Raw genomic sequence first — 12,567 nt, forward strand, 5'->3', positions numbered from 1 at the left:
GAACACACTCATCCTGCTGCTGAATTGGGACACAGGGCAGAAGAGAAGAGGCATAAAGGCATAAATCTTTGCATGTACCCATACTGATTCTCAGCTAATCTGGAGAACTGTACAGATTACAAGAGCATAGGAGCCTGCTGGATCAGGCCAACGGCCCATCTTGTCCAGCATCCTATTCTCACATGGTGAGATGCCTGTGTGAAACTTGCAAGCAGGATTCAAATAAAAGAACATTCTCCCCTCCTGTAGTTTCCAGCAACTGGTATTCCGAACCATTACTGCCTCCAGCTGTAGAAAATAGACATCATGGGAACTATCCACAAATGTGCATTATTAACAAACTCTAAATGAGACCTATAAACAAGTGGAATGCATCAACAGTACTATATATTCAAGCATGAATTAAAAGTCACAGTGTGCAGACTGCTGTACAATCCTTACCAAATCCATATAAAAAAGGCCATTATTGCCATATTACAAGGAGGAACATATATTATGAGTTACTGGACATCCAGAGCAGAGCTTGAAAAGATTCAAGGTCAAAAGCTTTCATTTGAAAACCGCTGACACTGCAATATTAAGAGTTAAATACAATATGCAAACCAAGCTATGAGAATTCAGGTCCAAGTACTGTTGATAGAAGTAATACTGGACTTCAGTGTAGATTATGAAGAAGCCCAAGGCAAAGGAAGCAAGAAGAATATGAAACCAAACTATTATCAATTCAAAAATTAAAAATGCACTTTTCTATCTTCTAATGCAGTATTCCCATCTCTAGAAGCCAGTTCTTGAATTTGACTTTAATAGTTTCCTGCTAATTAAAAACAATATTTAGTTCTTATTCCAAAATGTGTTCAAGAATGTAGAACTTACAAACGTGTGTAAAGTGTTCTGCTTTACTTCTCTACATTAATACAAAAGTGTAAAGAAAGACATGGTGCATACAGTAATCAATATACTTTCCCCATGTGTTGGGAGTTGTTTTCCGTCACATCAGAGAACTCCACAGAGAAAAGCATAAGGTTTCCTTGAGGCAATAAGTTTTAATAAAAGCTTGCCTTGCCTGTCAAAGCAATCTGCCTTTTCCATTGTACTGGAAGGGGGAGAAGACTGGCATGGTTATTAAAAATAAGATGAAGTTGTAAAACTGGTGAAATTTCCTTTTCAAGTTCCAGATGCTTTAAAGATTAGCACAGCATTCAATACTGCTAATGATTTTAAATCAACAATTCAGATCAGGTTTGATTGCTCTGAACTCAAAAAGAAGTACAACTGCATCTCTAAGAAGGGTGTGGATCAGCTGGAAGATTTCCAGCACATAGCACAGTGAAGTTGTTTAATAAATAGAACTTGAAAAAGGGATCTCTTCAGAACTAGTCTCATCAAGTCACTTCCAATTAAGGAGAAAAACAGAATGTTTGAATGCAGCATCAGAAGCAAGAAGATAACCGTCGATTCTGACACACCCTTCACTGTGTAAGCTGAAAGACCGCTTAAATATAATTTAAATTCAGTTAGTACTGAGCTGCCGAGGGCACCTTGAGAGTGCTCCACATATTTAGTACAGTACTCAAGAGTTAAGTTATGCTGTGTTCTGTTGGCCTTACTTTCAAAACGACTGCAGCTTTGAAGTAGTAAAGAACACAAGGAAGTTGTGCAAGTTTCAAATTTCTTAAGTGGTTTTCTTACAATACAGACTTTATTTCAGAGGTTTTGACGTTTTAGATATCTGTCAATCCTCTGCACAACTTCCTTGAAGTAAATCCCACAAAGTTCCATGGGACTTACATTAGAGTAAACACAGTATTGCACTGTAAAGATCCGTTTCAAATTAAAGACAACATAATGCATAAGTATCTTCCTTTCTGGTTAAGAGCCTGTGGACAGTCTTATCTTTAAGTATTTGTTCAGCACTCAGTATACTTTGGGCACTTTTACGTGGTAAATAGTAATTTTCATGCTGTGCATGCAGACACTAATATCCTTTCATTCCACATTTGAATGTGACACGTTTAAAGCTTAACAGGTTTTTTTTATATCACCATAAAAATACAGATATGACACCTAGTTAAGATTACCGTTTTTAAAAAATAAGCATTAAAAATAGGCTGTGCTGTGCTTGATTATATAGTTCCAGAATCTCATCGACTTTCCAAATGTTTAAGTTACTTCTAGAAGCATTTATGTGAACTCTTGGAATAATTCTGGAAAAAGTGAGAGTGACATCGTTTGCTTCTGTATTCCTGCAGTCATTCTGACCAAGCGCAAAAGAACAGCTATTTGGAAATGCCACACCCATTAGTCTCATTTCCCCCCTATGAGTCACGGCAAGAAAAAAAGAAGAAAGGAAAATTAACGTGCTTGGAGTTAGCTGTTTGAATTATGCTGGTTTGCCTTTTTCCTTTGCTGGCTTTTGTACAGTATTAGGACCCGGAGCAAAGAATACGGTCAGGGATTAAAAGAAACAAGCCAAGAGCTCCAGGTCCCCGGGAGTAACCAGTTCCTCAAACCCTCTAAATCGCAAGGGCGATCACTGACTAAGCGCCACTTTCTGCGGGGTCGACTTTCAACTTTACAACTGGGATTCCTTTCAAAAGCATTACTTGTCTTTAACCGAGGGAGACACTGATCGTGTCCCAAGAGCCCCCCGCGCCCCAAGCCAGGCAGAGAACGGCAAAAGGCACGCAGGCTTGGCATTAAACCAAATAAAACATTCCAGGGGCGGGAACGGAGGTCTAACTAAGGGGCGGAGAGAGAAACCCGGCTGAGCGAAAGGGGGCTTGCAAGCCCAGAAAGGCAGCCTCGTTGGGGACCAACCCTAGTTGGCTAGGTTTACTCAGAGGTGCTGCCACGACTCCAATGCTATTACTCTCGAGTAGGGACGCATCGCAGTCCAAGGAAGGGCCGCCAGAACGAAGTCCACTTTCCAACATTCATTCTTATTTACTAAATTTGTTAGTTGCTGTCTATATTATATAATATATATTATACGGTATTATAATTTCTATACCACCCTTCAGAATCAAATCCGCTTTCCAACATTTAATTTGGTTTATTAAATCTGTTAATCACTTTATGATGATGATGATGATGATGATGAAGAACTGACTTTCTATTCCGCCCTCCATCCGAGGATCGCAGGGCACCCCAAAGCGATTTAAAAGCAACCCCGCCCCCCCTAAAAAACCCCACCTGGGCCAAATTAAAGCCAAGCGGGAGGGAGAGGAATGCATTGCCCGTCTCCTGCCCTCTTCTCCAAGGGAGTTAAAAGACCCCTCAGCAAAGCGGCCGGCCTGGCGCCCAGAAACAGGGGACGAGGCGCCCCGCTTCCCCTCCGCAGGGGCCCTTCCTTCCCGCTCCCCAGGCCTCCCTCAGCGGGCGCCGCTTACCTCAGTGAAGGGGTCCATCTCCGCAGGCGCGCACCGACCTCCCTCGCCACGTCTGGCTCCCGAAACAGCCTCTCCCTTTTGAGCCTCCGCGGCTGCAAACCGCCGTCCAATTTTGAATTTCAGCGCCTGCTACAGCTGGGGCCCGCGCCGCGCATGCGCCAAGCTCCACCCAAGCTCCGCCCTTCTCCAGATACGCCAGAGGTTAAAACTCTCAAGGGACGGTGGCGGGGGTGTGTGCACTTCCTCGAGAACGCATGCGCATTCCCTCCTCCCCGCTATTCCGAATGAAACAGCGCACGCCGCCTGATGGGAGCGGGTGGGTGAAGAGGATGACGGACGGGAGCGTTAGCCATTCAGACGAAGCTGTTTTTACGGCTTCGTTGCCGGCCTTGCAGGACCTGCAAGTCGCCTGACGCTGTTGGACTCCGACTCCCATCAACCCCAGCGAACGTGGCCAATGATCAGGGGTGATGGGAGTCGTAGTTCAAAAGGTCTTGAAAGCTACATTGTGTCCCCCTCCATCCCTGTTTTAGCAGCCTTTGAAGGTTGTTGTTTTTCTAACGAAGCGCTTTTCCTTCCAGGAGGGAGAGGCACAGTCCAAGCCTAAACCTGTTTACCTGGGACTAAATCCCACACCTGCGCCTACAGGCCTCGGGACGGTTCGCAACAAGAAATATATGCCACACACTGATGTCTCACAACAAATGAAACTGATCTGTAGAAAACACAACTTGAAAAAAAGAGACAAGGCACGTGTTTTTGTAAACTAATAAATCTTTAATAAAATTTTTTTTAAAAAAAAAAACACCCACCACATAAAAGCACAATATAAAAACACAATATACCTCATCAAAATAAAAAGAACAACCGCATAATTCCCCCTGACACATTTAAAAAGAGCATTGGATGTCAATCAGTGAAAGGCCTGTTTAAAGAGGACCATTTCTAACTATTGGGAACTTTAGCTCTGTGAGGAGAAATAGTCGCCACCTAATGACTCTCAGCACCCTTTTCTTCTTCATCATCTTTATTGTTTTTAAAATAAATACATTTATAGAACGGAAAGGGGAAATACATTCTATAAATACATTTATAGAAGGGGAAAGGGGAGAAAACCAATAAACAAGCAAACAAACAAACAATAGAAGAAACAGATAACAACAATATCAGAATCAGCAAAAATTAATGTAACAAATATCATTTATACACCCAACACTGCAAACAATTCTAAAACTTGTAAAGAAAAAAGTTTAAAATGACTTCCAATTAGTCTCACTGTACTTTGTCTATTGATTACCTTATACCGCACAGTTAAATATTTTTAGTATCGTTTCTTTATAAACAGAAACTTTCTAAATAAACTTGTATTTATACAATACTAGTTGGCCCTGCCACGCGTTGCCGTGGCTAATGACGTATCCTGCCCCCTCCTCCCCCCACCCCCTGGTTTCCCCTGTGATTCCCCCCCAACCTGTCCCGTCCCATGACATATCACGCCCCCTATTCCTCCCATCCCCGGGCCATCCCTGTGACTGGCCCCACCGTGTCCTGATCTATCCCGTCCCCTCCTCCCCCCCAACCCCCACCCAGGAAAGTTAGTACCTCCATTGTGCCTAGTCTGTAAAGGCTTCAGCCTAGTAGTATGTAAACGGCAGCTGAGGTGCTGTTGAGAGGACAGGTTTTATAGGTGTAGTACCAGTGTAGCCGCCACTAGAGGGCACTGGTTTGCAACCTGGTTCTTTTCCCAGCAGGAACTTTCGGCTGAGTGGTGCGTTCTGGAACAGGGGTTTTGGGGGGGTCTTACGTGGCCCAGGTGTGACATTTGTCTTTGCAAATTTTCTAAGATCCTTCGGACATTCGCATGGGACGTTGTGTCCGAATTTGAATGCAATCGGTCAAGCGGTTTCGGAGAAAAGTGGAGACCCACCCACATGCCCCTTTTACATTTATATATATATATAGACAAGGGTCAGTCTAGTTCTGCCAAAATATTTCCTTTTATATCATAATTTTTTAAGTATTCTTTAAAAATTCTCCAATCCTTATAGACTATTTGTTTTGATTGCCCTCTTATCCTTCCTGTTGTCTTTGCTAGCTGCAGCTATTCTACCATTAGGATTTGCCAATCTGCCGTATTAGGTTTTGTATTTTTACAAAGATCTCTGTACAGTCGTACCTTGGAAGTCAAACGGAATCCGTTCCAGAAGTCCGTTCGACTTCCAAAATGTTCAGAAACCAAATTGTGGCTTCAGATTGGCTTCAGGAAGCTGCTAAAGCCCCGTCAGATGTTCGGCTTCCAAAAGAACGTTCAAAAACCGGAACAGTAACTTCCAGGTTTTGATCGTTCGGGAGCCAAAACGTTCAAGAACTAGGCTGTTCAAAAACTGAGGTACGATTGTATTGACTCTCTATTGATTTATCATTCATTAGATAAAAGGGTAGTGTGTTGTTGTTTAGTCGTTTAGTCGTGTCCGACTCTTCGTGACCCCATGGACCATAGCACGCCAGGCACTCCTGTCTTGCACTGCCTCCCGCAGTTTGGTCAAACTCATGTTCGTAGCTTCGAGAACACTGTCCAACCATCTCGTCCTCTGTTGTCCCCTTCTCCTTGTGCCCTCAATCTTTCCCAACATCAGGGTCTTTTCCAAGGATTCTTCTCTTCTCATGAGGTGGCCAAAGTATTGGAGCCTCAGCTTCACGATCTGTCCTTCCAGGGAGCACTCAGGGCTGATTTCCTTAAGAATGGATAGGTTTGATCTTCTAGCAGTCCATGGGACTCTCAAGAGTCTCCTCCAGCACCATAAAGGGTAGTGTAGCGGGAGACAAAAAACACCTTTACTTGCTGGGGTATAAAAGTTTGCTTTCCATTTTTTGTCATTCGACAAAATACATTTTGCTGACTTTACTCGGCATACATTCATGGTTCAACCAGAACCAATATAGTGCCATTTATAAGACAGCATTGCCCATCTGCTTTCCTCCCCTTTAATCAAATTATGATTACAGTGGAACCTCGGTTTATGAATTTTCGGTTTATGAACACCGTGGACCCATCTGGAACGGATTAATTCATTTTCCATTACTTTCAATGGGAAAGTTCGCTTCAGTTTATGAACGCTTCAGTTTATGAACAGACTTCCGGAACCAATTACACCCTTGCTTCAGTTTATGAACGCTTCAGTTTAAATACTCCGCGGACCCATCTGGAATGGATTAATCCACTTTCCATTACTTTCAATGGGAAAGTTTGCTTCAGTTTATGAACGCTTCAGTTTATGAACAGACTTCCGGAACCAATTACACCCTTGCTTCAGTTTATGAACGCTTCAGTTTAAGTACTCCGCAGACCCATCTGAAATGGATTAATCCACTTTCCATTACTTTCAATGGGAAAGTTCGCTTCAGTTTATGAACGCTTCAGTTTATGAACAGACTTCCGGAACCAATTGTGTTCATAAACCGAGGTACCACTGTATTTATATATCTAAATATGCATTCATAGAGCTTTGCCAGCGTAGGTCACACAGAATTCATCATGGGAATGTGCCTTTCAGTTCTATAACGGCCTACTCTCACAATCAGTTCAGTGTCTGAATGGCTCCACTTGACCTTGGCTCTCCAATGGAGTGGAGTCATTCAGGGTTATGAAGCTGCCAGAAAGCATTCTTTATATAATCTTGGGGATGGTGGAGGTGGGAGGCATCGCATCAATGCAATCACTTGATCAGGAGTGCATACATTTTGGAAGAGGTCATGTTTCATGTTGCCCATATTAACATGTTCCACAAGGAAGAAACATAAGAAGAGCAGCTATGTGCAAACAATGCGGACAATTGTTTGTGTGAAGCAACAGGAGCAACTGGGGCACCTCCATGCTATTAAAATAATGGAACAAGAGCCGGGGGAGCACAGTGTGTACTTGATTGCCTGCTTCATGACGGACATTTCCTCACATCCCATTCAAATCAGAGTAGTGGGAAAAAATCAGCAAGGCTGGATTTCAAGCTGTCATTTTCGTGCGCACGCTCACACATGCCTATAGAAAGCATGAAAGAGTTTTGTTTTTTTAAGTGCAGCACTTTTTGGAGAGAGATAAACTTACTTATTATTTAATTAGAATGCCTGTGTGCCGTTTTGTGACCCCAAGAGGTTCTCAAGATGTCTTGCAAAAGATTCCAAATAGACAGGGACTATTAATTATTAGAGGGACGCGGGTGGTGCTGTGGGTTAAACCACAGAGCCTAGGGCTTGCCGATCAGAAGGATGGCAGTTTGAATCCCCGCAACGGGGTGAGCCCTGCGACGGGGTGAGCTCCCGTTGCTCGGTCCCAGCTCCTGCCAAGCAGTTCAAAAGCACGTCAAAGTGCAAGTAGATAAATAGGTACCGCTACAATGGGAAGGTAAACGGAGTTTCTGTGTGCTGCTCTGGTTTGCCAGAAGCGGCTTTGTCATGCTGGCCACATGACCTGGAAGCTGTATGCCGGCTCCCTCGGTCAAAAATGCGAGATGAGCGCCACAACCACAGAGTCGGTCACGACTGGACCTCATGGTCAGGGGTCCCTTTACCTTTACTATTAATTCTTTACACACACTTTTTAATGGGCTGTGTGAACATTCATATTGATATGTGAAATGAGCCATTCGCTCCCACTAAAAACAGATGTGTTATTATTCTAATGCTTAAACAAAGTTCCATAAACTATCAAAGGCATGGGAAAGTGTTGAACATTGAGGGATTGCCTCCACAGATGGAAAGACAATCACTTCAATGTATATACAGTGGAACACCTCAGTTTATGAATTTTCGGTTTACGAACGCCGCGGACCCATCTGGAACGGATTAATTCACTTTCCATTACTTTCAGTGGGAAAGTTCGCTTCAGTTTATGAACGTTTCAGTTTATGAACAGACTTCCGGAACCAATTACACCCATGCTTCGGGTTAAGTACGCTTCAGGTTGAGTACTCCGCGGACCCGTCTGGAACGGATTAATCCACTTTCCATTACTTTCAATGGGAAAGTTCGCTTCAATTTATGAACGCTTCAGTTTAAGTACCCGGCGGACCGTCTGGAACAGATTAATCCACCTTCCATTACTTTCAATGGGAAAGTTCGCTTCAGTTTCTGAATGCTTCAGTTTATGAACAGACTTCCGGAACCAATTGTGTTCATAAACCGAGGTACCACTGTATGCAATATGTACATGTCTCTTTCAGAAGTGATGGTCACACTTAGTTTGCAGGGTGCCACTTGAAGCTCTTAAGAAAGCTTGCAAAGGCATTCTGATCGAAGAGACCATCAGGACAGAAATAATTAATGTATGTACAATGGGCAAGGATAGCTCTACAATGTTGCTTTCAAGTCTGAGAAAAGCTATCAGCTGCACACAGTCTAGGTTTACATAAAAGCCTCGTGACTTGGCTCTATTCTCCCAGCAAGCAGGGTGAGTAAAATGCAGGTCATGATATATTGTCAGTTGCATGACACAGTCTCTCTGGCATTTAGAAATTCCTAGCTTTCAAAGTGTATCCAGCTTTCAAAGGGAAAGGTCTGAAAATGTGTGAGTGTATGTATAAACTACCCTACTATACAAAGGTAACACAGAATTTACATTCGTAGTTCTGCCCACCTTTGTTTCTTCCCCCATTCACCACTGGTCTGTGTCCCCTGGAAAATTATTCAAGTTGAAATATGTTCCTCTTTCCTGACCCATACCCTTACGAGTGTACATTTTGAGCTGACTTTTTCTGTACTGTGCTATTTGAAGATATGTTAGTGGGTTCCTTTCCTTGCAAATGCACCAAAAAAAGTGTACAGATTTTGCAGAGTGTAACACAATTAATAAAAAATAATATGAAATAGCTACATCATAACGTGATTCTTCATTATACTCAAAACAATTAATGCAAAAATTAATGTTTACATCAGAAGGCATTGAAACAATATCCTTTTTCATATTTTAAATTAAGTAACCGTAGCTGAACTAGGAGAAGGGGACGACAGAAGACGAGATGGTTGGTTGGACAGTGTTCTCAAAGCAACGAACATGAGTTTGACCAAACTGTGGGAGGCAGTGGAAGACAGGAGTGCCTGGCGTGCTATGGGCCATGGGATCACGACTAAACGACTAAACAACAACAGCTGAACTGAAACCAAAATGATAAAATTGAAAGGATGAACTTTACTATTGTTTGAATCAATTCAGCTATAAATATCCTTTATGAACATGGAAGGTAAACTCCATCTTTGTTTCACCTGTCTCTGAATTTTTCGTATTTGTACACATATACATAAAGAAATCTATAGACAAGCAGTGTAGTAATTATATGCGCCAATGATACCATAACAGTTGTATGAAAACTTAAGTTGGCATAGATTTGCCCATTAATATATGGTGGGGAAAGCTATCTTTTTCAACTTTTGCATGTTCTTCTTCTACAAAAGGTACTGAGCCCCTGTAAGAGAGCAGGGAAAGTGGCAATTATATCAGAAGTTTGTATTGTGTGTTGTTGCAAAAGGTAGGGGAGAAAAGAGATTGCAATTATTCTCTTTACTTACGTTATTCAATGGCCTTTTTAAAAATATAATGGTTCACACCTCAAACTTTAAATATAGCCTGGGTTTTCGTTGGCCAGTTTTAGAATTCCCGAAGACGGGAGAGAATTCAAAGACATGCTTGGTGCACTGGTTAATTTCTTCTGTGTTAGTTTGTTTCTCTTAGAATCTATTTGCCAAACACATTCCAGTGTTTTCAGTTGTGTTGGTTTAGTAAGGCTATTTGGCAGTAAAAAAGAGAGAAAAAAGTTGAATTATTGTGACTCAAGTGATAAGATGTGGTAGGATGAAGTCACAAAATGACATCATAGAAGCTTCAACGCAGTGTTCTAGAAAAGCAGCTAGAGTCAGTTAAGATACGTGGTCAGAAACAATCCAGCCGGTAACAGTTTAGACCTTCAAGTCAACCAGTAGAGAAATAATGAGGGACTTTGAGACTATTCCCCAAAATGGCTATCCTAGGTCTGATCTAATATTTCAGTAAATGCAAAATAATCACAAAGGAAGACGTCGAGAAGAAGAAAAAGAACTTGTATTCAAAATAATAGTTTTAAATACAAGGTTAAATACAAGGTAAAAAAGCAGAGAGGAATAGAATGTATCTCTGCAATTCTGGACTTCATGTATTCCAGAAAAGACTGCTCCCGCAAAAGTGTTATATTCATTTGGTGAACTAGCCTTATTGTGTCTCAGGTAAGTAACATTTCGTCCTAGGTACCTGTAGCAAATATTGTTCCTGGAGACAAAGACTCTGTTGTAAGATGGGGGATGAGATTTTATCGCTGCATTTCTATGTTTGTCTACCAAGAAGAAAGCGCCACGGAATTCAATGGGGCTTACTCTCTTAACAGATTGCTAAAGCAAAGGGAAGACATACGATGCCATCAAAAGAAAGGAAAATGAAAATTAGGAACAATAATTATCAGGAGGAATGGAAAGCTAGCTTTAGGCTCAGAAAATCAGGAATGCTGTTTTATTTAGATGTTAACAGTAACTATTACAAGACTATTAAAAATGTGCATTTGGCTAGAGAAAGGATGCTGGTTTCCTCATATTTATCAGAATGAGATTTAGCACAAATGAACATTTCCTTATAAGGTTTGTAGCATTTAAGCTAACTGCCGAATAGAGGTGATAAATTTTCAAACTATTTTAAGATCAAGACACCCTCCAGAAACTTACATGAGCCAAATAAACGCTACTGGATCTCACCCAGTAATAACAAGGGGTTGCAGGGATAGATTCCTGGGAGGCAGCTTCACGGTGAAATGAATTATATACATAGTAACATTCTAACATTCTGGCTCAGTTCTCAACATCTGAAAAATGCCACAGGTTGTATTGCTTCTTTTTGTTCTTATGATTGCCTGAAGAAATAACAGAAATATGAAACCAGAGGTGATAAATAAAGCATGTGCTAATTAATCATCTATGGGTTCTCATATTACACCAATAGAATGTCTGTCTACTCCGGGGGGGGGGGATATCCTGCTGAAATCAGTGAGACTTCGCCTTGGAACATGTGTACGTAATTGCAACCTAAACTATTTTCCAAACACAGCCGAATGACACCTGGTCTTCTCATTCTGTTTAGGTGCTTTATCCATGTCTTGGAGATTTCCAAAGTGCAAAGCTACTCCGAGAAAGAAACAAGGTACCTACCATAGAGTGATGACACAGCACACTTGCTTCATCTAGGACCAGGATTGCAAAGGAATGCAATGTTCATAAGACCATCATTATGTGGAACGGGTCTGCCAGAATATATGTAAAACAATTGGTTCAGAAGATTCACGGATCTCACTTAAAATAGGGTCAGGTATACACAGTGCTTTATTTCCCAGCCAGAACGCTGTTCTGGTACCTTTTGGGTGGGTGCCTTTGAGGGCTGGTGCTCCCCCCATCCGCTTCTTGCTTTTAGGTACTTCGGAGAAGCCCAAAATGAAAATTTCAAACTTTATTTTTCACCTTAAAGGTAAAGGTAAAGGGACCCCTGACCATTAGGTCCAGTTGTGACCGACTCTGGGCTTGCGGCGCTCATCTCGCATTATTGGCCGAGGGAGCCGGCATACAGCTTCCAGGTCATGTGGCCAGCATGACAAAGCCGCTTCTGGCGAACCAGAGCAGCGCACGGAAACGCCGTTTACCTTCCCGCTGTAGCGGTACCTATTTATCTACTTGCACTTTGACGTGCTTTCAAACTGCTAGGTTGGCAGGAGCTGGGACCAAGCAACGGGAGCTCACCCCGTCGCAGGGATTCAAACCGCTGGCCTTCTGATCAGCAAGCCCTAGGCTCTGTGGTTTAACCCACAGCGCCACCTGCGATCCTATTTTTTTTAAAAGTGAACCCAAATAAGATGCATATTGGTAGCGCCCCGAAGAGCTGCTAATCTGACAACTGATTTACATACATATTTATCAGACATGCATGGAAAAGGTTTCATCCAGTGTAAAGAAATTCTGCTCTGAAGGCTACAGTCCATTTCAACTGACCAATTGTGCCACAGATAACTCTGTTCTGCCCCCCGTAACATAATGCCTGCCCCCCCCAATAAATCCTGGCTACACCCATGTGTGTGAGTCTATATTTTTTAGTGCCCCCAGCTCCTAGCCACTCCTAGCA

At 42.3% G+C, this 12,567-nt stretch overlaps 1 protein-coding gene across 3 annotated transcripts in view; it reads right to left on the bottom strand.

Moving 5' to 3' along the window:
- ANLN (anillin, actin binding protein) overlaps nucleotides 1–11,678 on the bottom strand; it is a 38,741-nt gene extending 27,063 nt beyond the window's left edge. Inside the window, exon 1 of one of the 3 annotated variants that reach the window (XM_060280575.1) lies at nucleotides 11,607–11,678. In XM_060280575.1, coding sequence (XP_060136558.1) covers nucleotides 11,607–11,609 — 3 coding nt within the window. In that variant the 5' untranslated portion in view covers nucleotides 11,610–11,678. Of the gene's footprint in view, nucleotides 1–3,389; nucleotides 3,606–11,606 lie in introns of those variants that run through there. The other 2 variants (XM_035129541.2, XM_035129542.2) reach the window with 2 other exon arrangements.
- Between the last annotated feature and the right edge of the window lie 889 nt (nucleotides 11,679–12,567).

Source organism: Zootoca vivipara, chromosome 12 (assembly GCF_963506605.1).
Source record: "Zootoca vivipara chromosome 12, rZooViv1.1, whole genome shotgun sequence".
NCBI classification, from domain to species: domain Eukaryota; kingdom Metazoa; phylum Chordata; class Lepidosauria; order Squamata; family Lacertidae; genus Zootoca; species Zootoca vivipara.